The 27,404-nt window shown below is 33.0% G+C and overlaps 2 protein-coding genes across 5 annotated transcripts in view; one reads left to right on the top strand and one right to left on the bottom strand.

Moving 5' to 3' along the window:
- LOC128226454 (phosphatidylinositol 3,4,5-trisphosphate 3-phosphatase TPTE2-like) overlaps positions 1-27,404 on the bottom strand; it is a 60,476-nt gene that overhangs the window by 17,769 nt on the left and 15,303 nt on the right. For 3 of the 4 annotated variants that reach the window (XM_052936335.1, XM_052936333.1, XM_052936336.1), the window contains exons 8-15: positions 27,305-27,365; positions 26,386-26,467; positions 23,667-23,817; positions 22,849-22,929; positions 21,972-22,077; positions 21,402-21,595; positions 20,881-20,951; positions 14,067-20,102 (exon numbers count right to left, since the gene is read on the bottom strand). The exons of the other annotated variant lie outside the window; for it this stretch is intronic. In XM_052936335.1, coding sequence (XP_052792295.1) covers positions 19,814-20,102; positions 20,881-20,951; positions 21,402-21,595; positions 21,972-22,077; positions 22,849-22,929; positions 23,667-23,817; positions 26,386-26,467; positions 27,305-27,365 — 1,035 coding nt within the window. In that variant the 3' untranslated portion in view covers positions 14,067-19,813. Of the gene's footprint in view, positions 1-14,066; positions 20,103-20,880; positions 20,952-21,401; positions 21,596-21,971; positions 22,078-22,848; positions 22,930-23,666; positions 23,818-26,385; positions 26,468-27,304; positions 27,366-27,404 lie in introns of those variants that run through there. 4 annotated transcript variants of the gene reach the window in all.
- Positions 4,062-12,820, top strand: LOC128226455 (mitochondrial outer membrane protein SLC25A46-like). The gene is made up of 4 exons (XM_052936337.1): positions 4,062-4,209; positions 4,570-4,627; positions 5,138-5,350; positions 7,763-12,820. The coding sequence occupies exons 1-4, from the start codon at positions 4,079-4,081 to the stop codon at positions 8,162-8,164; spliced, it is 804 nt and encodes a 267-aa protein (XP_052792297.1). The 5' UTR covers positions 4,062-4,078; the 3' UTR covers positions 8,165-12,820.

The following is a 27,404-nucleotide window of genomic DNA, read 5'->3' as shown; positions in this document are numbered from 1 at the left end:
ACAATACTGAAGTTATATCTCAATCTCAACTCATTTTACCATATAATGCACCAGTCATTTGTAACCACGGCCCCCCCAGGTCCGGGGAATAGCCGGGACTTTGACTTTCGGTCCAGCCAACCCCGGGTAAAATCCCCACCCTGCTGGGACGAACTGATGGTTAAACCCCGGCCAAATGCCTCCGCACCCCAGAGACTATATAAGGCCCAATCTCGGCTTAATTTGGCGCTATAACAAAACACCGCGGTCACATGGCCCTGCTGGGCCACCTGGAAAGTAAAAACACGGCCCTTTTCCCAAGCTATCCCCGGTGGGCCGTGGTTACAATTGACTGGTGCATAAGAGAATTGCATGGTTAAAAATCTTGTAAAGGGCCGGAAAAAACAACACTGTGAGTGCTTTAAAAACAGGTTGATACCTTTAAAACTACAGGAACAATATCAATAATCAATACAATAACTGTTATTCCTTGAGTTTTTCATTGCAGCCGATCAATTTCCGAAAGCTGCTGGGGCTGTCATTGGACATGCAAGGTAATCCCTGTGTTTTATGACTGAAAGGGCATTGTTCCGAAATATTCCATATTCCAAGTATACTCCTTGTGGAGTGATGCAATCAATAGATGATGTTATTTTCATTATTATTGTGTAATGCTGTGATTTAAGTGCACCTGTAGACAAATTGCAAGTTTTAAGCACATTCTTATAGCAGCCAGGAACTTTATAAGAACTCATGTGACTTCGACACACTTAAAATATATAGTGGAGAAAAACCAAGCCATTTTCTATTTTCCAAGTCGCAGTTGAAATTCCACATTGTTGAAATCATCTTTTAAAAAGTGACACCGAACAGTGTGTTAACATAAATGAATGTTTTATTTTCATTTTTAATGAATAATTTTTAAGAATTAGAATGTTGTCCAAGTTAGATAATGTTTGAATTTAGTTTTAAAGATGTTGAATAATATAAATTTATAAATTCTACTTTGAAAGAAAACTTGAAATTTCAGTACCCTTTTGAATCATTTTCACATATATCTTCCTATTTCATCATTATCACCATATGTTACAATTATTTTCAATACATTTCTGTCTTAAAAATGTATGTGTTTATTCATTTAATTTATCAATCTGACAATGATAATTAATATTGCCACCTAATTTGAGAGCTTTCTTCACCACAGTGTTTGGATTTTCGAAACCATGGCACACCCCTTCATTGTCTTCAGGAGATCATGTCAGGTATTTTTTCATCAGGTCCTAGAATTGTAGTTTTCTCAAAGAAATGTTTTAGCGTTTTCGTTTTTCATAGAAAAATGGCCGAGGGTATGTCATAGTCTTGGTGTTGCTGTTTTCATCAGTTTTGTTGTGCAAAAACTTGTTCATAACTTCAAAAACATTCAAAATGTTAAAAATGAAGCTTCGTACACGTTGCCAGAGACAAAACAATTGTATATAGCTTAAGCTAGGTCCATTACACTGGCTAAAAAAATTGTTGAGTTATGTGCTTTGATTAATGGATGAGTGTTGGGTTGTCACTATGCAGCCAGTGTTTTTGTACAGCCCTTTTTGGGGTCGGATTTGGCCCCCTTCCCCCTCCTGAAAAGGTATTATAATATATTTTTCCCAACCGAAGGAAAAAAACATTATTTTGTTAAAAAAAATTATGACAGCTGACGCCTTAACATATAGCGAATGTACATGAAGCATTTAAGTCCATTTATGAATATGTTGATAGGTTTGTTAAATAAAAGGTTTGAAAACAAGTTGAACAGTATATGAATCATGTTCGTATTTTCCCCTTTTGCCAAAATGACTATATTTTTGCCCTATCAATGGGCCCTGCCACCTTCCCCTCAAAAGGGGAAAAAAATACTGGCACTCTGGTTGATTATTGTATGGACATAATATCCTATTCTTATGTCAGTAAAACATAAAAACTTAAATAGAATATATCAAACAGTCTGTATTTATAAAAAATAAAATAATCTTAGTTAATAATTACTTTTACTCCCAACTTTCCAGTTTATGTGCAACTGATGACCAATTGTGTTTTGATTTCAGATCAGTCCAGGATCTACATACCATTTGACACCTTTCACTGTTCCAACAGTTGGCTTTCAGCTTAGCAGAAATAAGGTACTTAAAACTCATAGGTATTCCATATATACTGTCAATATTCTTTTAAATGCAATATATATATATATATATAAAACAATACATAGTGCCTTGAGATCACACAAAGTTCTGAACATATTTAGAAACTGTGGATTTCAGAATGATGTAAATGAAAGAAAACCAATAAATCTCATATATGTGAGGAATTACAAAGATTGATGCTTAGAATTGAGATAAAATATTACATAGATAATGGAATCCAAAATATTTGTGATTTTTGTTTTAAAATTTTATCCTGATCTCACTTTCAAACATCAGCACACACAGGTATGGACACTATTTCAACTACGTTATTTCTGAAATGACATTACAATCGCATACAATTTTGTGCGCTTATCTGAAGCTATAATGTTTTAATGTCATGTTATATCCTGTTTAGGCATACATTAAAAAGAAAAATTGTTGGTTTTAATGTATTATCCCACTATGTTTCAGCTTGTGAACATCAAAAGTAAATATTTCAGTGCTAAAATAATGCTTATGATGCTTACTCTGAGAAAAGTTATGATCGTGCACTGAAACATACAATTATCCTCCTTATCATCGTTCTTTCACCCTTAGGCCTAAAAAAAATAATACATTTGGTTCGGGTTACCCGACCCTACCTACGGAATAGGCGCCGACCCTACCGTTTTTATAGTCAGTTTGAAAAAAAATTGAAAAACTTTAAAAAAAAATATTTTTTTTTTTTAAATATGGTGTTAAAAACCTTAAATGCTTTTTACAGGAGATAACTTTAACACCATTCTCCAATGATGAAAATAATTCTTATATAAAGCCTATTCAAAAAAAAAAAAAGCCTACCTACCCTACCTATTTTTGAAAAGGATGTTACCCTAACCAAACAATTTTTTTTTTAGGCCTTAGTATAGTGTCCATATATTTACACTCATAATGCACTTTCTTGTATGGACACATATCCTTTTACTTCATTCATATTTTAACTTGACTATTTGTGCATTGACCAAATGTTTTTTATACACTGATTAGACATAATACTAAAGCATTCAACCCTTAGTTGATTATTGTTTAACACAATAAATGTTTTATATTCCAGCCCCCAGCATGGGTGTACAAGGGCTTCATCAGTTCTCTACTGACCCGGGGCATCAACATGTTGACAGAAAATGTCCTCAATGAGGTTACAAACTGGCCATTGTAAGAGTTTTTATGACCACACAAAAGTGTGGGGGGGGGAGGATATAGATTTTCCCTTGCCTGTCTGTGCGTGCATCTGTCCTTAATTCCATCTTGTGTCTATCTGAACTTAAAAACTATATTATCTAGAGTCATCAAGCCTTTGGGGAATGTTAATGGGGTGAGAAGTCATGCGCCTTGAATTTCGTTTCCCGCTTCACTTAGTAAAATCAATTTTTGGCCCTTCATTTGTACTGTAGCCTTATGACTCCTTGTATTTGTGGTGTCACCTGGAAAGTATGGCAAACACATAGGGATTACTTTGTGTGGCGGAGTTTTCATCTGTGTCACACTTGTATCCGATCAATATCTTCTTAACAACTTGGTGAGGAGTATTCCAACTGGGTACACACGTCTTGTCATTGTCAGTAAATGACCTCTGTTGTTTTGAGGGTCAAAGACAACTTCATGGTGAACTTTATTACAAAAATATGGGTGCTTTTGTTTCCAATTAATATCTTTTGAATACCTATGTGTATAGTCTTCAACTTTGGTATGAAAAATGAGCTACATGTAGGTTGAAGATCATGGTTTCCTATTAAAAAAAAAAAAGCGCTCCTGACAGATGACACATCTTATTCGCAGAATTCGGATTTTTGGTAAAATCTCTGAAAATATGGGCTAAGTTTATAAATATTAGAATGCCCATTATGCATTCAATATCCTGATAATATCATTAATTAAATGCATATTTCCATTTTAAAATGTATATTTTGTCAGCATTACTTGCGGGTAATATGATTTTGCTACTTCATGGTTTGTTGTTATTTTCAGGGCAGGCAGTGTCTGTTTATAGTTCACTGAAGAAACAGTGTTTCCATTTGCTGCTAAAGTGGTAATTAATTTGTTCATTGTTTTGCCTTTCTATCCTACTGGCTAATGATCTTTATTAACTGATTTAAAGAAACATTTTGTTTGCATATTACCCCATTGTAAACAAATATTGTACGAAATTTTCAATGTCAACTGCCAGTGGCAAATTCTGAGCAACCATAATTTAAAAAGTTTCTGCATGTCGTGTCTAATAGTACATCCATTTAATGCCGATGAAATGGTTGAAAGATTAAAAGCAAAAACGAACGAAGATAATCTTAGTGTTGGCTTGAATGTTTCAACACCATCCGATGATCCCATTGCAGCAGACATTGACATAAATACTATGATTTTTCTTATGTTTTTTTCTTCCACATTTCAGGACTGGGTATCTGTTGTGTGCTCCACTGTATATCACGAGCTATGTTGAAACAGTTCAGGTATGCTTATATTGAAATCAGAAAGGGCCCCTTCATTGTGTATTATTTTGAAATGGCATGTTTAAATCTAACATAACACTTTTACTGAGTTTGCAGCTTGATTTTATGGTAAAGTTGAACAAACTTAGGGGCCGATCCAGAATTTTAAGTTAGAGGGGCATAACTTTTATTTTGTTGAAAGTGTTGGCAGGTGGGTTTGGGAGTACCCCCCCAAGAAAATTTTGACAATTTCAAGTCCGAATTCGTGCATTTTGGGTGTATTTTATTACCTTTATCTCTATACCTTGGACCATTTATGGGGTAATTAAGTCGATTGTGCACTCCCCCTCCCCCTGGATCCGTAAGTGAAACTTGCCTCACTGGTTGTGTTTATCCCCTCTGCCCAGGTCAGCAAAGCCAGTGCTCTTTGTATACGGCAGTTGTTAGATGTATGTTTGTTCCAAGAATTACTTCTATATGGTCCACCAATACTTTTGGATGTCAAATATCATGCATTAAATTCCCTTTCAGAGTTTCGGGGCGAACGACTCGCCATCCCTATTTGAGTTTCTCACAGAGGGTTGCAGTCGCCTGTTTGGGCGCACATACCAGCACACATGGATGGTCCCAATGTGGACGCTGCTCGTCCCCACGGCAACGTTTCGATTGTGTCACTATGGAGTACAGCAGGTTACATCGCACCTTGTTTTGAGATACCTGACTGAGGAGAAACAGGCAACAGAGGTGAAAAACTATTTTTCAATTTTATTTTATCCTAACTGCTGAAAGCATGGTTGAGTGTGGTCTAGTGTCTAACTGTCACCTTAGAGTTTGTTGGTTTGAGCTTGATTAGGGACACATTCTTGGGGGACCTGAAAAAGGACACCGGTAGTGGGCCAGTTCTCATAAAACATTTTAAGTATTTTGTCGAACTTAAGTTATTTTCTCAAGTTAAGTATGATTTAGTAACTCAAAAATATCTTACCGTAAATGACTGGGTATAAGACGATAGGGGGTATTAGACGCAGGGAAAAAAATCTGTGAAAAGTCCGAGAAAAAAACTTTTAATCTATGTTTTTGGTTAAAAGACGCATAGAAAAAATGTCAAAATCGTCCGGCATTTTCTACCACCATGTTTGTTGACAGTGACAAAAAAATTTTTTCGTGAAAATGGCGATGGTTGTCTTTAAAACCATACAACCATACTGTCGAGAATGAAAAGTTATGTTATGCAAAAAATATTTTGACAGTGCCCAACTTTGCTTTTTTATATGTTAGTTTGATTATTGTTTAATTCAATTTATTATTCAAAATAATATTGAATACCGTAATTCACAAGAGTTCGGACACCATAAATTAATTATTATTTTCGCTCTCCGAATACATAGAAAATTATCATTTTCACATTTTATTTACATGTTTGTTTAACCTGCCTTTTTCTTCATGTTTGCTTTTTACCACTTATTAATTTATCCGTAGTAATCAATGGTCATAAACTTATTTATTACGCCTATAAGTGTAAATCCTTCATCAAGTTAATTAAAACACCATTTTATACATGCACTGAACTGAATAAACACATTCTATCGGCTTCAGATCAAAGAGTCACACTGTGTGACGTCACATAACTTACAGTTATACCCACGAGGATCTCGTGGAGAGCATGGACATTGCTATGCAGGATTAATGTATAACTGTACGATAATTGCTTCATATAGTCTATAAGTGTGGTACAAGTTTGAAAGCTTATTGGCAGATCGTTTTACAAACATGCCATGTCGATGTTTTCTTAATCCCTTGATTGCCCTTGTTGTTTGTTTAATCCTCAAATAAATATATCACACTTCCTTTTCAACAGGCCATAAATCGTTTAGGATGGGTAGTAACTAATTAAATTGTCACAGTGGTGTATACGGTTAGGTAATCTAGCCATGCATTGTAAAGATAAAAATCAATAATCTTCGTCTGTGAAACTTGGTAACTATGAAAGTTATGATTGATGTCCTTTGGGTGTCCGAAAATTAGGTACGCAAAATAAATTATGGGTGTCCAAATATTTAGAGTGTCCGACCTCTTAGGTCAATTACGATAACTTTAATCGAAAAATATTTTTGTTGAAATTATAAACCTCTTACGATATACCGTATCCCGATCTTCAACTGCCGTTTTAACCCGTATATACTCGATCAATATGACGCGAGTAACATCCCTTTCTACATAAATCTAAACAAACTCTCGGCTTGAAATTGACCTCAGAAAAAAAGTTCAAAAAATTGTTACTGGGTATTATACGCAGGCATTTTTTTGCATCAAAATCTGAGGAAAAAAAGTGCGTCTAATACCCAGTCATTTACGGTAAATACTTTATTTCACTGATTTTATTGAAAATGCTTTTATGTTAAAAACACTAATACTTTTCTTTTTAGTAAGATTATGTTATTTTTAGGGAGTTGACTTAAAGCTGCACTCTCACTGCACTTTTTTATTTTTTGTCTTGGAATGAGTAAATTTTTGCATAAATATCTGCTAACCTGTGATAAAAGACTGTTGGCAAAAGATCAGATCACAGATTTTCATATTTCCGTTTGAAAATTAATGTTTTATGGCTTAAACCGTAATTAACGGTTTAAGAAAAATGCATGAAACATCAAATTTTGAACTTGAATATAAAAATCTGTCATCTAATTTTTTGTCAGCAATCTTATATAACTGGTTTCCATGGATTTTGGCTTGTTTCAAAATTGTCAAAACGTTCAATCTGTGAGAGTGCAGCTTTAAGTTAAGAAATTACTTAAGATGTCTTATGAATACCGGCCCTTGTTTCTTTCCAGTAACAAAAACTTCATCACTCAGATCAGCTTAATAATGTTTTTTTTCACAGTCTAGCTAAATAAATTTGTGTATACAAAAGTATGGGTTGTTACTAGTATTTTCGTACTTCAATTTTTCATCTGTGGTATTTTCTAAGACATTTTTAATGCTGAATATGATTCCTACCATGATTCCAATGTTTCACAACTACTTGGATTTGTCCTTCAGTTCATCGAAAGTGATACAATTATTACAATACATAACATTTTATAAGATGACGAAGTGTTATTACTTCTAACCTTGTAACCATGATAAAATTCAATGTTATAACATTCAATGTTTCAGATGCAGGACGATTCATCCGTGGATTATGTAAAGCAAACGCATCATGAGCAGATATATCCCGGACTGGTTGCAAATTTTGTTAGCTTTCTTGTGGCAGACATAGTCATGTTTCCGTGTGAAACAGTATTGCACAGACTCTATATCCAAGGCACGAGAGTTCTTACAGACAATATGGACCATGGTCGTGAAGTTTTAGGTGTTCATTTTCGATATAACGGGATCTTTGACTGCTTTTGGCAGATTCTACGCGACGAGGGAATGAATGCGTTCTTTCGAGGATTTGGAGCGCTGATGTTGCAATATTCTTGTCATTTTATCGGATTAAGACTTATAAGTTATGCGTTTAGAAAGTGTATCTGTTGGAATGAAGAGAAATGTGGCGGCAAGAAAGCGATGAAATGATGAAAGTACAAGAAAAGGGGTTTTGAAGTTGTAGATAAACAAAGAACGTTTACTTTTGATCATCAATAGTTTAAGGTGATAAGTAAACAGAGACTGTGTTTATTTGTCATTTGAGATGGAATTATTATGATGTTAAGCGGAGACTTTCTCAGACATAGGCCATGATTAAAAACAGTCTCAAGTCCAAGTCTAGATTCAGAAACACATTTATTAAAGTTGCACTCTTACTCCCAAATAAGATTTACCACAATTCATAATATTGTTTAAATATTCCATAAGGGATGGATAAATGTCAAAAACAATGGTTCTGATGAAGGATACCGAGTTCAATTGGAAACAAATGAGCATAAAACACATTATTTCTACCTTATGACACTAAAGTAGATCACAGTAAATCTTTAAGCATTCACCAATCATTTAATAGTTTTGCGCTTAAATACACAGTTACAATCTTGTTATCAGTAATTAATAGTTTCCATAAGTGCATTACTTAGTAAGTAGTTAAAGGTTTGTCAGTCAAAATTAATATTTGTAATACATGTGAATGTATTGATTTTGAATAAGAGTGTCACTTTAAATTACAAAGAATCATCTTTATTCCATTTGTTAAAACAAAAATAAATGTGAATAATTGTACAATTTCGTATAATGATTACATTCAGCAAATTTCATCATGAAAACTCAGCTAGAAAAAAAGTTACAATGAAATGAAGATTTGCAGTTTTGCTATTTGAGTCTGAACTCATGTATGAGACTTTTTTAAATTATGGCTCATGGTGGGTTGGAGGTTGTTTGCCATAAGTGGCCAGAATAATCCATTTGATTCTACAATCATGTGCTATTATTTATTGACAAATATAATCCCTTTAACGTTAATTGCACCAGTGCCATGGTAATTCATCTTCCTACAAGCTGTTTATACTTTTCAGTTGGAACCTGTTGACTCAATATCCCTGGAACCATAAAAATACTTTGAGCCTCGCGAAAATTGAGCCAAGCAGGAATGCTTACAAAAAAGTTAATAAAAAAAGGTCCTTGACATCCAGTAAATCTAGCCAAGTGATATCGTGTCAATGGGTTTCGACTGTATAATTGAACCAAATGATCACATTCATTGTGTTGAAATGACCCTTGTTAAGATCCAAATAATCGTATGCAAATACTTTCTTCATTGTAAGAAAATTGATTTATTTCATGATTTCCGGTGTGTTTTTAGCTCGACTATTCGAAGAATAAGGAGAGCTATACTACTCACCCTGGCAACGGCTTTGGCGTCACACCTTGGTTAAGGTTTTGCATGTAAGAACCTTTAAGTCATTATCTCAGGGAATACATCAGTTATTGCATTGAAACTTTGGATATGTATTCCCAACTATCTTACATACTAAATAAATGAAGTTAGATAACAATTATTTGAAAATAATGCAAATAATAGGTCTTTATTATTCGACTTCTTGTCAAATTCTTGTTAAGGTTTTGCATGTAAGCACACATAGGTTAATATCTCAGCAACTACTTGAGGTATTGCATTGATACTTGATACAATGGTACTAAACCATCCAACCTACTAAATTAACCAAGTTAGATAACTCTAGTTTGCATTTAATGCAAATAATTTCCCTTTATTATTCGACTTAGAAATTCTGGTTAAGGTTTTGCGTGTAAGCACACATAGGTTAATATCTCAGCAACTACTTGAGGTATTGAATTGAGACTTTATACAATGGTAGTCAACCATCCAACCTACTTAATTAATCAAGTTAGATAACTCTAGTTTGCATTTAATGCAAAATAATTTCCCTTTCTTATTCGACTTAGAAATTCTGGTTAAGGTTTTGCATGTAACCACATTTAAGTTAATATCTCAGCAAATATATCATGTATTGCATTGAAACATTAGATATGTATTCCCAGATAACACTTTTTTTGAATATAATGCAAATTATGGGCCTTTATTATTTGACTGAGAAATTCTGGTTAAGGTTTGCATGTAAGCACACATAGGTTAATATCTCAGCAATTACTTGATGGATTGCATTGAGACTTGATACAATGGTACTCAACCATCTACTTAAATAACCAAGGAAGATAACTCCAGTTTGCATCAAATTAAAATAATGGCCCCTTTTTTATTCGACATAGAAATTCTGGTTAAGGTTTTGCATGTAACCACTTTTAAGTCAATACCTCAGCGAATACATCATGTATTGCATTGAAACTTTACACACAGGCTCCCATCTATTTAACCTTCTTATTTAATCAAGTAAGATAACTCTATCTTTTATAATATATAATTTTTGCCCCTTTATTATGCGACTTAGAATTTCTGGTTAAGGTCTTGCATGTTAGCACACATAGGATAATATCTCAGCAACTATTTGATGTATTGCATTGAGACTTTATACAATGGTATTCAACCACCCAACTTAATTGAATAACCAAGTTAGATAGCTGTATTTTTCAAATAATGGCCCTTTATTATTAGACTTAGAAATTCTCGTTAATATTTTGCATGGAACTACATTTATGTTTATATCTCAGCACACCATGTATTGCATTGAAATCTAATCTAACAGTGATCCATGCATGTTTCGCCAAAACTTTTCAATCCTTACATTGAAAAGTGGCGGAATAGTCGAGCGTGCTGTCTCTGTGACAGCTCTTGTTTATATATAACAGTGGATTATATCTGGATAAGCTCATCATTTGAAACAGTGAGTTTATTGAAAAATAATTTCACTGTTTTCAAAGATTTTACCAGATTCATTGTAAAAATAGTAACATAAACGCATACAATGCCGGGAAAAATATGCAATGACGTCATTTGCTTGCATTTTCCGGTATGACATCATTTGGTTGAAAAAATTTGCACAGTTTTCCTATTACATATAAATATCGTTGTTGATTATAAGCATGAAATAAATGGAAGATTTAACTATAAGCATGAAATAAATTGAAAAATTGTTTGTTGCTGTGTAAGATTGCAATATATATCACTTTGTGAACACCAAAAGTACATATTTCCCATGAGGCAAAGCAACTTGTATATTATATTGCTTTTGGTGCTAATTTGGTGAAATATATTGCATATCTTAAACAGAAATAAATTATTATCCTCTATGTGTTTCATTTGTAAGGATGGCTCTTTTAAGTTTAGTAACAACACAAATGAATTTTAATTGCCAGACATGTATTTTTGGCTTATTTGGGATATTTTGCAGTGGACCTTACACTGCATATTTGGATGTGCTACGCCTTAACAATTAAATATTGTGAGTGCATTGTCATGTATTTAGTGTTGTCACATTTGGAGACGAATAAAATTCGTTGTTGACAAAATCCCCCATCCCCCACCCACCAAATTTGCATTGAAATACAAAATCCTCACTGTTCCTGACATTTTACTAAATATGTTGCTTAATTTGTGTAATATTACACTTGATTACATTTTACAACAGTTTTACTCCCAAACAATATAAAAGATGGTTTAAATCAATGGAGGGGAGGGAATTTTTCCATCTTGGCAAAATATGGTGGGGTGTGGGGATGGGAATGTGGAGATAGTTTCAAGTTAGTGGTCCCCACTTACTCTGCCTATTCATTCAATAATGTGGTGAAACAAATCTTTTTATATCAGCCTGGCAGCTGCTTAGAGGCTGCAGTCCATGGCATACTAAGCAGATGTGGGGGTAGCGGCCCCCATAATGTCATGATGAAGTGTTTTTACACTCCAAGCCCCAATTTCTCGAAACTTCTTCAGTCAGTTATAACAGGATTAAACTAAGCACTATTTTTGTTTTTATATAATTGCCTAATATTAAGAGTAATTTGCGCAATAATTTTCATTTTCCAAATCAAATTTAAGTATGTATTAAGACTAATTGAAATAAGCCTAAACAGTTTTGAGAAATTGGGGCCAGGGTAACGCTAAACTGGATTTTGTACTTCACTTGTCACATTATATCTCGAAGAGAATGAGACTTGTTCTCTGGTACTTGTTGAACAAGATTCTGGAAACATGTTTTAAGGTTTATGTAGAAGTGTTTTTTTTAACTGCACTCTCACAGATTGACCGTATTGACAACCTTTTTTTATTATTTTCTGTGGAAATGAGCCAATTTTTGTGTATGGCATTTTTTCATATTTACGTTTGAAAATTGATGTTTTATAATTAAAAATGTTATTATTGCTTTTTAAAATGAGTTTTTTGGCAGTTTTCCAAGCAATTTAGATCTGTTCTTAACAGTATTATATGACTGAATTGAAGGCATCGATGCCAAAATCAGCTGATTCTGAGACAAAAAAAAGTCCAAACTGTCAATCTGTGTGAGTGCAGCTTTAAGGATATATTATTTGCGATGCATATTAAGTCATTGGTGCATATTTAAGTATTTTTGTTGTCCATTGCAGTACCTCATTTCATGAAATTCCTGCTTCATATGATTGTATTAATGATTTGTCTTTATTTAATTACCAACCAAATTTGGAGTACAATGAAATAATGAAATTGTTGTTAATTTGATTTTTAAGTTTTTGTGATAGAAGTGCTTTATGAATTAATTGTGTTTGTTTCTATTTACATATACTGCAAGCATTCTGTTGTTGATTATTTTAATGAACTTTGTAACTTACTTGTAAAGTAAATTTAAAACCATGGTCTTAATTTGTTTTCATCATCTGCGTTGCTTTAGGATACTGGTAACATTCTGAAATCTGCATTATGGCTTGACCTCCCTGTGACGCCATCAGACTTAAACTGTGTTTAAAATGCAATAAATTACATGAGACAGAAGTGACTGCAATACCTGGTCAAATTCAGATATTAGAAGTCTTGAAGAAACACCATGAGATACAAGAGATCCGGGTGCATCCTCTAGCTCTGGCAAGAGACCTATTGGTTATTTAACGTGCTCGGTGTTAAGCACTGATACGTGGGATACAACTTTCCTGGGTTGAACCAGTATAGAGTACACCATTTTCCCAGTAACTTTGAATGCTGAGCCCAAGGCAATGGAGCTACTGGTACAATATTTTCATATTTCGGTTTGACACAGTAAGGGTTTAAACCACCCACCTTTCCCACCTGAAGCAAACGCTCTACCACGGAGATATTGGAGCGATATTATTCTGAAACTGTTTTTATTTACATCTAATTTTCAGTAAAATATCTAACATAAGATGCTAGCTCCAAGCTAAATTTGGATTACTTCTAGGTCACCCAAGTCAAGGCTGCAGTACAGTAAAATTGGAAAAAATGCTCTTTAAAAACTCCACCACGAAGAAGAAAAGGAATATTATATGGAATGACCTTGCTGTACGTCCATCCTTACAATGACCTTTTAGTCTGTAACATTTGATGGAACAAGGTCAAGGTCACAATACAAGGAAGGCCAAGTATCCACTCCAAATCTCCTACACCTGTTGACATTGTTATAATTATCAAGGAAGAATGCAACCATGGGTTTGAGTCTCTGTTTTATAAAGCTTGTGTTATTTAAGCAACGCAAAGGCCCAAACTCTTTGGTAGCTGGTTGGTTATCAAACATAGCTGAGATATTTGCTCATACACTTGTCAAAGTCTGGAGCTGATTTGACAGAAGCTTCTTGAGTTACAGTGAGGACACTTTTATGAACACAACCTGCCTGCCCAACACCCAAGTGAATCCATAATACGTCCAGTCTTACAATGGGTGTATAAAAAAAGGGAACTTAACTGAGAAGTTTTCAGGTCAAAGGTCAAACTGTTAACAATTAACTGCAGAGAAGACATGATCTACCGGTACTCACACGGCAAAACTTGCTAACCTATTTGATCTTGAAATGGGTCATAACAACCTTTAAGTTAGTATTCAGTCACCTTCAATTAAAACATGTTCTGACAAACAACAAGCTTGTATAATATAGTCATACTTTATCTTGGTATAACTTAAATGTAACAAAATGGAATTTTAAAATAATATCAATATAATAAAACATATCTTTAAAAAATGCTGTCTTTCCACAATTTTGTCACAACACGCCTGAGCATACAAAAACAACACAATCAACTGAACAATGAAAGTTTTCTTAGGCCACCTTTTTTTTAATATCGAGAACGATTTTGTACGTAAAAATGATGCTTCGGCAGTGGAAAAAAATGATTAAAGTGAAGTAAGATACAAAAATTGTTATTGATGAGTGAATCTTAAATCAAAAACATAAGTAGATCACTGTCTTTGTGAAAAATAATATTCTGATTTTCCGTTGTTTTGTTTTTTTCAAATTTTCCCAAACCACAGTGAGTAAATATAAAATGATTACCAAACAGTTGCCTTAAACCACACAGTTATTGAATGACCAAACACAACATTGTTTTTTATGAAGTTCTTTGGTACATGTAAATTTTTTATTCAAGTTTTTTAACAAATTCAGTAGTTGCATGATGACTGTAAGAGCACTTTGGTATCTTGCACTGAATTTAGTGATGAAAATACGGTAAGGGTTTGTTTTTTTACAAATAACTCTTTATTAACAAAAATATTTTCAAAAAAGTATTAATCATAAATATCTAGTATAATTTATCACACTAACAAACTCATTTTTCCAGATATAATTAAAGAGAACATTTAAATCAGTTTTTGTTTCTAGTGTAAAATTTTGAAAATGTCAGATATATGAATTATTACACTCGGTAGACAATCTATCAATAGTAGGCTCATTATTTGATAAATGGAAATGAAATATATACATTAAGTACAGTACCTCAATGTTAGATGACTATTTATATAATACATTCATGTTAATCTAAAAGTTTATAAATTTAAAAGTTTATCAAAATAATTATATAATGGAAATAGGGCTTATGTATATGTGTATTAACGACAACACTATTATTTGCTAAAACAATGTGTTAGTTGATACATGTAGCTAAAGCTAAAGACAAATTTCAATCAAAATCCCATGACATAAAATGAAATTTAAACAGTATTCCGTGATTCCGATATGTCGCTAGTCGGGAGCCTCCACCAATTATTTTTCCAGTCATCACCACCTTGACCTTATGACCTACTGACCCAAAAACAAATTTTGATCATCGACTGACCCCAACGAATGGATATACCAAGTTTGAAGACTCTGCAACGAGTTATTTAAGAGTAATTTATCGTTAACAAAAGTGTGATGACAACGCCCTCGGACAAAGAAGTCTGTAGATCAGTATAGACTTTGAAATTATATAAGTTAAATTGAACAAATTCAAATCTGTTCTGTTACCATACAGAATAAAGCTCTTTATATATGAATACATGATTCGATTCTAGAAAAACTTTCCAAAATTAAGCCCAAATTGAAATAAATCAGTTTGCTGCTGGACATGTATGAAAAGGCATATAAAATCAATGATTATTTATGCATTGTTGTGTGCTACATAATTTTTATTCTAAGATGTAAAATCTTAAAATGGAATAATATCGATTGAGGAAAAATACAACATTATTTTTTTAAAACATTACAGATACAACAAGTGTAAAAATTGAAAACTGCAGTTTCATTTGTATTATAATTATTATATTCATATATACTACTATCATGTGACAATCAAAATACAACTTTAAGGATAAACAAGGGATTAAAAAAAAATAAAAAAATTGTTAAGTGCGTATTACAAAATAGGAAAACTCCCATCAAGCAGAACTACATATTATAATTTTCATCCATAAGACTTATAACAACATATTTATTAACTTTAAAGAAGGTGAAAATCTTAACTTTTTGGGGGCAACTCTTTTACTCATTAGCTTCAGTCTATTTATAAGGCCATCTGGTAAGTCGATAAAGTGCAGGGACTGTTTTCGTGTACATATTTTATAGACTCAACCTCAGAGTCTCAGTTTCAGACTATGCTGAGAATATTTTAAAATTCATATTCACTAACACTTTAAGACTCAGGCGTAGACTTTTACGACTCAGACTCAGGCTTTTAGACTTAAGATTCAGCTGCGAATTTCATCTCTTTGACACAAGTGGTATTTTTCATTTATAACGTCAGCAGGACTGGTGCTTCCATGTCAAGTTTACACAATGGTCAACAATTGAGGCTAAGAAATGTACACGAATACTGGCCCTTGAATCTAAATGGACACTCTTTAAGATTTCATGTTGGCAACATTTTTTTTAAAAATGTGCTCAAATTACAATATGTAGATCTGAGAATTTTGACATATCAATGTTAAGTCGGTTACTTCAAAAAACTTATGAACTTATTTCTCCATTTTGTCTGCTGGCTTTGCTTATACCGGTAAGTCAAAAGGTTAATAAGACGTGCAACCAATAATTCATTATTTTTTTTAAAATATACACAGGTCAAAAAAGAGTATGTGCACAAACATTTTAATGACTAAAACTTATAATTACCAATTATCCTTATTACAAACAGTTTATCCATATTCAACATAAAACCAAATTGTTCGATGTCTGGCTAAGAAAACGTCTCTTAAAAAGATCATAAATACATATAAACATGTTCTATATAAAGCAGCAATTACACATGTATGATACATGTTATCACTAACATTTTGTTTTACGAAAGTTTAATTGACTTTCGCCAAATCACAACACCAATATAAAACATATTAAAGGAACTACACATCATGATACTGTATTTGCTGATTTTGAGAACATTTTGTGTCTAGTCCCTTTAAGCACAAAACACAAGATATTTCCACTTATCAGCATTTTAACACATAAATACATACAAATGTATGAGCAAAACATTCCTGAGCTGAGCATTAAGTATTTAATCTATAAAGATTTTAATGAGAATTTATCACCAACTAAAAAAACAATTTATTTCAATATACATTTAAAATTCTAATTAAACACAGAGGGTATTTTGTTAGTATTAAACATTAGATGTACCATGTAATTACATTGCAAGTACACCGTATGTTATATTTCATTAAACAGTTAAAATAAAATTTCAGTTTGTGACAGTTCAAAATAAGGGCACTGCATGTGCATGGTTTCCAAAACTCATCTGTTATTCAAGGAAAAAAGATTGACAAATATTTTACCAGAGTTATTGGCCTTTAATGTAATTTATCGATGACCGCACTTCAAAAAACAGAAACACAGAAGCTACAAAATCATTATTTTTTAAAAGCAAAGTTTTTTGTATTTTTTTGGTAATTTTATCACACATAGTTTGTGAACAAAATTCTGAAGTCACAATTTCTGAAGGTTAGCCATTTCTGTTTCCCTGTAAGACGTCCAATCATTGTTCAACATTTCAATCACATAAATCATTTCCATTTTCTCATTGGACTTTTTATTCGCCATTTTGCAATTAGATGAGTCTCCCTTTTATAATTCAGTGATGTAAAAATTCTGAAACCAGAAAAGCAGCTTCGGCATTTGACGAGAGGCCATAGATAGCACAATGTCATTTGTAACATGACTGTGTACTAAGTTTCAGGAGAATGGTTTAGAGCCATGACTAAGATTAAAAGTTTCCGTAGAACGACATCAAAGCTATGACAATGCCTCAACTTTTCTTTTATTTCATACAAAATAATGGACTGTTATTCATTGTTCGGACAGCTAAAAAATAATATGACACAGTCAAAAAGTCATGTTTAAAGAACATATCACAGAGGAATAAATAACAATCAAAGTATTGATAATTTACAAACGAAATGAATTAGTTTCTTTACTTTACTCTAAGTCTGTACATAACAACATTTTCTATTTATAAAGTTTGTGTATTCAATACAATTCAGGAAAAACCATGACATACAGTCTATAAAGAATATAAACTAAACAAAAAAAAATAAGTCATGTTTTTCCACATCAAAATATCCATATACCTCTAAATAAAACCATTCTTGATTAATATTTAACAAACTGAAAATAATCCAGTTGTAAACAGTATTGTCCTAGATAAACATTTCTATAAATGCTCAAATTGTTTGCAAAAATTATTTTGGCAATAGTTTTATATGGCTATAATGATTTGTAAAACCCATATGTTTATATTTAAATTGTAGGTCATTTTTACTTTTTAACATAATACTCGGGTCGCAATTACTTGAAATAAAAATTATCATAACAGTAAAAGGTTTATGAAACAAAATATAGTTTAACATACCGGTAATTATGATTATAATTTGTAACAAAATACAGCGAACAGGGTATGAAACACATTAATTTCGCCCTGAACACACATCTTTTCGAGCATAACACTTTTCAGAATTTCCAAGACCAAAACATAAGCACAAGTCTTTTACAAGTCTTATCACCCTTTAATAGGAGAAAATTACACACTTGAAATTGTGTTTAGTGTTGTGTTTAGACCGATTCTGTTATAAGGGACATAAGATTAATCCGGAAATTGGGTCTAAGATTAACTTAAGTCTTTACTAAGTTAAATGTGCATATTATTAAAATTGTATTCAAAATATAAACAAAACTGAACACCTTTATGTGATATTTGTAAAACTAGACATTTTCTGAACTGACCAATAGAATTAATCAATAATTATAACAGAATTTTAAAAACATAAAAAAGCACACACTGTTTCGACCATTTTGACCTTCGTCAGGATGTGATGCCAAGCACTTATGTAAGAGATTTTGATGGAAAACAGATAAAAAAAGTCTCAATAAAGTCCTCAATTGTGGATGAAGAAAGATCTACACTAGAGTTCTTCCTTGGCCCTTGGGGCCTTTTCATTCTGTTTTCAAATATTCTAGAAATTATCAAAGTTATATTCTCAAAGCTATTTAAGATGACACTGTGATGGACATTAACAAAGTAATCAAACATCTGTCAAACTCAGTCGATTTTAAAGCAAGTTGAATTCTTCTTGAAACAATGAAATTTTTTAATACTCAATGTAATTTATTAAGCTGCCAATTTTCTTTAAAATGTTGCTCAAAGCAGCTTTAACTTTGTACTTGCACGTGCAAATCTAAATAATGTTATTTCCAGTACCACTGCTTGAAAATAAACTTCTGTATGATCGCAATGCTAATTTGGTAAAAAAAAACAGTCAACTTGTAACGCCAACATGGTTTCACAGTCAGTTTTAATTCTTCAAAGAGTTTAAATTGCACTGAGTTGAGACTGTAATCTAAAGCTCCGATTTAATTGGTGGGTTGAAATTTACAAATGCAAATTGTACATGTTTTGATGTTTTGCTTATACAACCCACCTCTTAAGTAGTTAGTTCCACACAATACGTCAATCATGTGCCGAAAATATTACAGCGGCATTCACTGCTTTTTTTTTAGTGTGAAAGTGATTGAGAGGCTATAGATGTCACACTTAATTCAAAACTCACATCAAGCATTAGGCAGAGTTATAGCCATGACTATTCAATGCTTCAAAACCTTGAAATGCTAAGTTCCTTTGCAAACATGAGTATTACATACTGTTTGTCAACACTTACAATTTATAAAAAAAAAGTGCTACGTAATAAATTATAAAGGTTGACTTAATTGTATCTCCATAATAATAAAAGTCTACTTAATAACTTAAAAATAGAAAAAAAACAACCACAATGATTAAAACTTTGTTAAAAAGGCTGATATATACAATAGTACAAAGTTAATATGACTAAACTTAAGGTAAGAAATGCATCACAAATAGAAAAGTTACGAAACAAACTTCAACTATCTCATTTCATCAGTATTTCCTGACTTCTCCGTTCCCTCATCTGGTCCATTGCTAACTTGGTCCACTATAATCTTCGGAGTCACAAAATTACCCTGAGACCCTGGGGCTTGATCCTGTGTCCCTTGTTTCTCCTCGGGCTTGACCTCTGACCCCAGAGGCTGCACCTTTGGCATCTGAGGCTTGCCAACCTTCTCAAAGCCCAGCTGGATGGAAAAGTTCTCCCTAAACACTTTCTGGGATTTTTTCTTGTGTGGGTTGTCTATTTCATCTCTGGGCAAGGATATGCTGGAAATTGGACAAAGGTTGAATTAATCACAAGTCGTGAGCCCAGCACTGATAAAATGCTACCCAGGCTTTCTCAAGTTTTCAATCTTTCAATCTTACATAGCAGTGCATGTTGAAAAGTTTTGGTGCCTAGTTCTTGTGGAAGAATTCAGGCATGTTCGTTAAAAAAGAATATAATTTCGATGACTAGAAATCAGATACCTAAAATTACAATAAATCCTGAAATATAAATGAGGTAATATCTTAATAACAATCTTCCATGACTACTTGGTATGTTTTCAATTCTTTTTTAAATATACATGATTTATGCAGCAAACAGTGCTCACATTTGATACTTGTTGTAGTTGTAATAATGTTTTCACATTGCTAACAGCCATGATTACAGCAACACCATGGCTATATTAATACCTTAAACTTTTTTTGGTAAACAAACAAGCAATTACAAGTGCCAAAGACTGAATGCAAATGTTTGAACACTTTCAGTCAAAGGGCCATAACTCAAAAGTTTCTACATCCATAGTAGAGGACCTTGCTGTACATGTACCTATTGTTATTTCTGGCAACATGTGTACCAAGTTTCAAACAAATTTTTGAAAGGTTTTTGAGTTATGGCCAAGCAATAAGTTTTTACACTTTGACAATGATGACACTGGCTATCACAAAACATTGACTAATGACTTATGAATAATACCAGCAAAGGCAACTAAAGACCAATTACTTACTAAGAATTATAATATAATTAAATTTGAATTGCTTAGTAATTTTGGAAACGACTAACCAATCATCAACGAAGGCTGTATGGAACCAGAAGTAGAACGCACAGTTGTCATATACAGCAGGTATGTTGGTCTGCAAAAGAGTTGTAAAGAAATACATAAGACTGCATAACTATTGAATTTGTATGTGACATTCACTTAAGGTAACTTAAGCTTTATAAATTTGTAAATTATAGGAGACAATTTATGTATACATTTACATATATGAATGTTCTGACTATAAACATGTGATCCGTTCCTATGTTAACAGTTGACAGTATTGAACTCCCTATTCTTAAACTGAATCTAAACTACAATAATGCTCCACATTCAATGACAATGCTGTGAAATAAGGGGCATAGAAACATGCACCAAAGAGGGAATGTCAATGCTCAACTATTTTTTTTTTTGCTCGAAAGAGACTAAACTTGACAATTAATAGTCAGAGTTATGAATGTTTTATTCATGTACATAATATATATGGCAGCATGTGTACCAAGTTTCATGACAAATACCCTGACAAGCTGAAAGACTTAATACTCACAGACTTTGAGAGAAAGCGGACTTTAACATCCTCAAAGAGGGTGGGGCAGTCCCGCACCTCCACCTCTATATAGTCATCAACAGAGTTGTGGGTAAGTCGGCAGTTTTCTCCCATGTAAAACTTGGCCCTATACACACATTTCCTCTTGCACCACAACTCCAACTTCAAATCCTTACCATTTCCAAGGCCTACACCTATGAACATAAATAGTGGACAAATTTGGGTTTGAAAGCAAGTTGAACATTATATGAATCATATAGTATTATTCCCCAATTTGCCAAAAAACACACACGCTATTTTCCCTTATTAAATGGCCCTGCCACCATTCCCATAAAACTCGAGAAAAGAACATACAACTTTTTTTTGGCTAATGACTGCTCAGGGCAGAAGTGCTTTTTTTCAGGGTATAATGAAGATAAGAACTAGAACAATACGTAAATATATAAGTTCTGAATAAATGATAACTATGGAAAATCAGAACTTTTTTTACCCACATATAAAAAGAGCATAAATCCTAAAATATAAAAAAAAGCTGTTTCCACAGAATTATTTCCAAAAAAACTTTGATACCTTTTATTGCATTTATTCTGACATTCTTTACTTTCAAGTATTTCGCTTTGGGAAGGCTTCCATTCAGCTTGTTCTTGACGACACCGAAGTAACCAACATAACGACTCTGAAAGGGAAGAAACCAGCTTTAAATCACACTCTTATAAAATATTAACCATCAAAAAGAAATTAATAATTTCAATTAGTGTTGGAAATCGGTTCCAGTTTGATGATGGATAATAGGTTTCACTCAAGTTATCGATTACCGATAGTACAATCGTTTTGACAAAACCTCAATGTAGCTTTATTCTTGTTCAATATCATAACTCGTAATCCTTAACTATGATTAAGTTATGTGTATTTTTGAAGTTATTTAGTGTTGTTGTTGCTTTTGGCATACTATTAACAATAACAACTGAACATTTTCGAATGTATAAATGTGCTCAAAGGAGAAAATTGGCAGAAATTAACCAAACACAAATAATGACAGGTAAGAAGAAAAATAACTCGTCAGTTGATGACCATTGTGATCTTGACCTTTGACCTACTGACCCCTTTATAAAAACATTAGGATTCATGTTCTGATTAAGGGATACCTACCGGTGAGGTTTCATTGTCCTTGGTCAAACCATTGTAAAGTTATTGTGCGGATTTCAATTTTGACCTACTGACCATAAAAAAAAACAGAATGGGTCAATTACCTTGGAAAAGGACATAAACACATATCCTAAACGATAACAGAGTTTTCCATTTGCCAAACAACTTTTGATCAGACAATTTAAACATACTCTCATAAATGCACAGAACTCCCAAAGGATGGTACATCCTTTTCATCCGTAAATAAAACGAATGATTCACATAATCAGAGTTTGGCTTTCTGTTTGTTTTCACAACTAACCTGACTAGGGGTTTCCACGCCTTGAAATGTTGAGCCATGGTCCAGATCTGTGCGTCTGTCACCAAAATAATCTAAACTGTCCTGTAAATAGATAACAGTATATCGATCAATTATTTTAAGCATACCCATGCCCTGAGATCAGTGGGGACTTATTGTAGGTGTTTGTGGCTATCATTTATGACTTGGTTAGAATAAAACAGGGATACAAAACTAATATGTTTGCTAATGTGAGTGACTGTTAGCCTTTACTGAACACACGGCTGGTAAATTGGTGCTATAATTTGGAGCTGAGAACAGTTGAAATAAGTATTGCAATTTGTATTACTGTTAACAACTCTCTAAAGTCAGAAAAAAGACACCAATTTTACATGATAAGATTGCTTTATGAAGCTAAAGAGAACAATTTTTCAAATTTACTATAGTTATAGTTGAGTTGCAAGACATTGCAGTATCAAGCTAGACTTTGATAACAGGTGGAACCTTCAAATTTAGCTTACTTTTAATAACAGGGGAAACTTCAAATCAAGCTAGACTTTCATAACAGGGGGAAGTTTCAAATCCAGATAGACTTTTATTACAGGGGAAAGATTTAAATCCAGCTATACTTTCATAACAGGGGAAAGTTTCAAATCAAGCTAGACTTTCATAACAGGGGGAAGTTTCAAATCCAGCTAGACTTTCATAACAGGGGGAAGTTTCAAATCAAGCTAGACTTTCATAACAGGGGGAAGTTTCAAATCCAGCTATACTTTCATAACAGGGGAAAGATTCAAATCCAGCTAGACTTTAATAACAGGGGAAAGTTTCAAAACAAATACCTGAGCCTCCTCAAAGTTCCCACACTCGACCAGCCACGTGCAGATCATGGTTCCCGTGCGCCCCTTCCCGCCCTTACAGTGAATGGCCACCACGTTCTCAGGGTCTGCGGACAGCCACTCATGCATACTCTTACAGAACTGGACCATTTCCCTGCACGAAGGAAGGTAAGGTTGTATATTTAACATCATCGATGGGTTACTAGGGTTTTAGCCAGGTTTTAAAAAGAGAAGGGTGCTGCAAAAAAGGGACAGGGCAATAAAGCTGAAAAGGGACAGGGCAATAAAGCTGAAAAGGGACAGGGCAATAAAGCTGAAAAGGGACAGGGCAATAAAGCTGAAAAGAGCATGTATCAGGCTGTGGAGAACTTAAATATTATAAATATTTCAAAAAACATTGAAAAAGGCTTTAATTAAGATTTAGGTTTCAAATGTTTCAGTTTGTATGTATTAATAATCATATGATAAGCTTTTTAGCAAAAGAAAGGAAATATTTGAATAAATTAAACCTTCAATTCTAAGAAAGCAGAAAGGTACATATGCTGGTCTGAATGAGGGCAGAGGGGTGATACCAAAAAAGAGCAGGGTGAAGCACCCTCCTTTGACCTATTAACTAAAACCTTAGGGTACATACAAATTCAGCTACATCTACATTACCTATTCCTCACTATCAATAAACTACATGAGATAGCCAAGACTTTTATATTGCTGACCATAAGTGTGCATCTCACTGCAAACTACGTGTTGATATATGCATTTACTATACTATGTACGAGATATACAGAATAGAAAGCTAAATGCTTAATGGTAGAAGTTAATTCTGTAAATTTTCTAAAAGAACCTGGATGATTAAAGTCACAGTTGAACCCTGTTAGCTCGAACTCGCTTGGCTTGAATTCCTCGTTGGCTTGAACTTGACTTAAAGGACCTATTTCTTTATACTGAATGTAAGCATTCCCGCTTGGCTTGAATTTTTCAAGGTATTTTCGCCGGTCCGAGTTCGAGCCAACGAGGTTCGACTTTATGTCTTAAATAATTAAATCATCATTTTTTAAGCTGCGTTCTCACAGATTCACTACTTAAACAACACATTTATTTTTTGTCTTGGAATGAGACAATTTTCGTGCATATGTCTGGAAACCAGTGTGTAAAAGAAAAATAGACCACTGCCTATTATATTTATGTTCGATGCTGTATGGCTTAAAGCATTTTAAATGCTTTAAGAAAAATGAAATATTTGGCAGTTTTCTGAATAAATTAACATTTGTTCTATTTTGAGTTATCTTATATTTCTTAATTGAAGGCATTGATGCAAAAATGAGCTGATTCTGAAACACTTTTTTTGAAAGGTCAAAACGGTAAATCTGTGAGAGTGCAGCTTTAAACATCTTGATCTAATTGTGTAACTTCAAAAGACAACATGCCAATTAGCTAATGATGAAGCGGTGGTACAAGTTTGGTTTCAATCAATCAAAGCACTTCAGTTTAATGAATAATTTACTGGAAAGCATTGTTCAATTTATCATGAAATCAAGTCCACTTATTATCATAACAACTTAGCTAATATTTAACATGGATAGATCATTAAAACAGATATGGGGTGATCAATAAACTGTCAATAATTGATTGATAGTAATGGGACCAAACATCCGTGTCTATTTTAGAAATTCTAAAACAGAGGGTAATTTCCCCACTTACTTAGTGTTTATTTTTTCAAAGATATCACGGGCCACATCAAACACCTCTTTTGAATCATTGAACATGTTTTAATGATTACTGATATTTTTACATGCATTTATTCAAATGACATTTTTCGTTAAATTCCACAGACAATGCTTAATATGTTTTGCTGTAATGACATGATTTTACTGTCTGCCCTATTTTTACATGCACACCAAACCAATCAATATTCTACAGAAATAGTATATTGATACAAATAAAAGTTGCCTCCTTTAATATTTTGATCAAAATTAATATTTAATTATCTAAGAGTTGTCTCCCTTGCATTTTTCATCTTTTCCAGGGTTCATGTGACCAAATACACAGCCCGGATTCGGATTAACAGCCCCGATTAGTTTTGCAGGATTTTCAAGCGCATGCTACACAAATATGAACAATTTTTGGAAAAAGCATAGGGATTATCCCACAATCATGGATCCTAGAATGGAAAATAAAACCATGAGAGAATCTAACAAACAAGAGCACCTTAACCAGGAGTTGATGCTCACCTATTTTTCTCATTTGTTAATGGGACATAACTCAACAGATATTTTAGGCAAAGTTAATGGAGTTTGCTACACTTGTGAGTATTGTCATAGTCAACATGGGTAACAAGTATACCAAGTTTAATGTTAAAGGGGCACAATATACGGTAGCTTCCATTTGATAGAATCGAAAAATTATTTTTTTAATTTCAATGCATTATTTTGTTAAAAGGGCCAAAATTTCTAAAAATAAATTTATTTGTACCCAAATCATATGCAATTTTTTCGTTTGGATCATGAAAATCAAATGAGTAAAAAAAAAAAAAAAAATATTTTGCATCTACCAAGTGTAACCTATATTATGCACCTTTAACATCTTTGACAGTTATTAAGTATCACATGAGCCAATATTAAAGACAATGACTTTGATGACACCTAGGCTTTGACAATACCTCAACATATTTTCTTCAAGAAACAGACAAAATAAAGATAAATACCAATATTATACCATAACTTACCTCAATGTGGGGACATTATGGTCATCTATCATCACTCGTTCCACACTGTCAGCAAAGAAGCTTATGTCATATTCACGCTCACCTGTGAAAAACATGGATAAGGGTAATCTACCATAGATGTATTGTCACAGATGGTCATCGCAACAGTTCTAGTCTAAATAAAGGTGACAAGGAAAAAAAATGTCATCGCAACAGTTCTAGTCTAAATAAAGGTGACAAGGAAAAAAAACTTAGTTAATGAAGAAACACATATAAATAGTTAAATACCATTAAATTTCCAGTCTAAAACCAATTTTACAGGTTATAAGTAGATATTCACTGCTATTTAGTAGTGATGGATAATCGGCCAGATTTTCATTATCCATTAATCAGACTAATTTAATCAGATTAATCAATAATTATCACAAAATTAAAAAGAACTCTTTTGTGTCAAATCCCATCTAGTAAGTAGGTACTGGTAAATAAAATCACACTTTTTGCATGGCTTAAGAATCAAATCAAATAAAGGATTGAAATATTTATGTTGTTTCAACAAACAACAAGCACATTTATGTCAAATTGTCAACAAAACAATTAAAAACAAAAATTATTTGATTTATTCAAAAATGGCAAAACATAGTTGCCCACAATCAACTTCCAGACAATGGCATGCGATTAATCGACTAGCCCCAGTAATCTTCCTACCACAACTATTAAGAATAAAAACATAACATTTAAAAAACACATTATGGTAATAATTATTACATTACGGTCAGGAATAATCACAGCTTAATATAATAACACTGTTTCTTAAAAGGTTCCAAAATCTTATCCTGTTTTCTTGAAGTCAATAAACTATTATAAGCTGAATGAATTTGATTGGTTAAGTTCTTTATATTTTTATGCATTTTTTATATGATTCAATGAATCCCATACTCACTGCAAAGATTATACAGTTTATAATGGCCTTTGTGCTTCGTTTCAAAAAACCTTGACACCTCCTGAAATCAATAAATGAACATAATAAATGACAATTTTGG

Source organism: Mya arenaria, chromosome 3, assembly GCF_026914265.1.
Source record: "Mya arenaria isolate MELC-2E11 chromosome 3, ASM2691426v1".
Lineage (NCBI taxonomy): Eukaryota > Metazoa > Mollusca > Bivalvia > Myida > Myidae > Mya > Mya arenaria.
The sequence above is the reverse complement of the archived record's forward strand: the minus strand, read 5'-3'. Positions and strand labels throughout refer to the sequence as shown.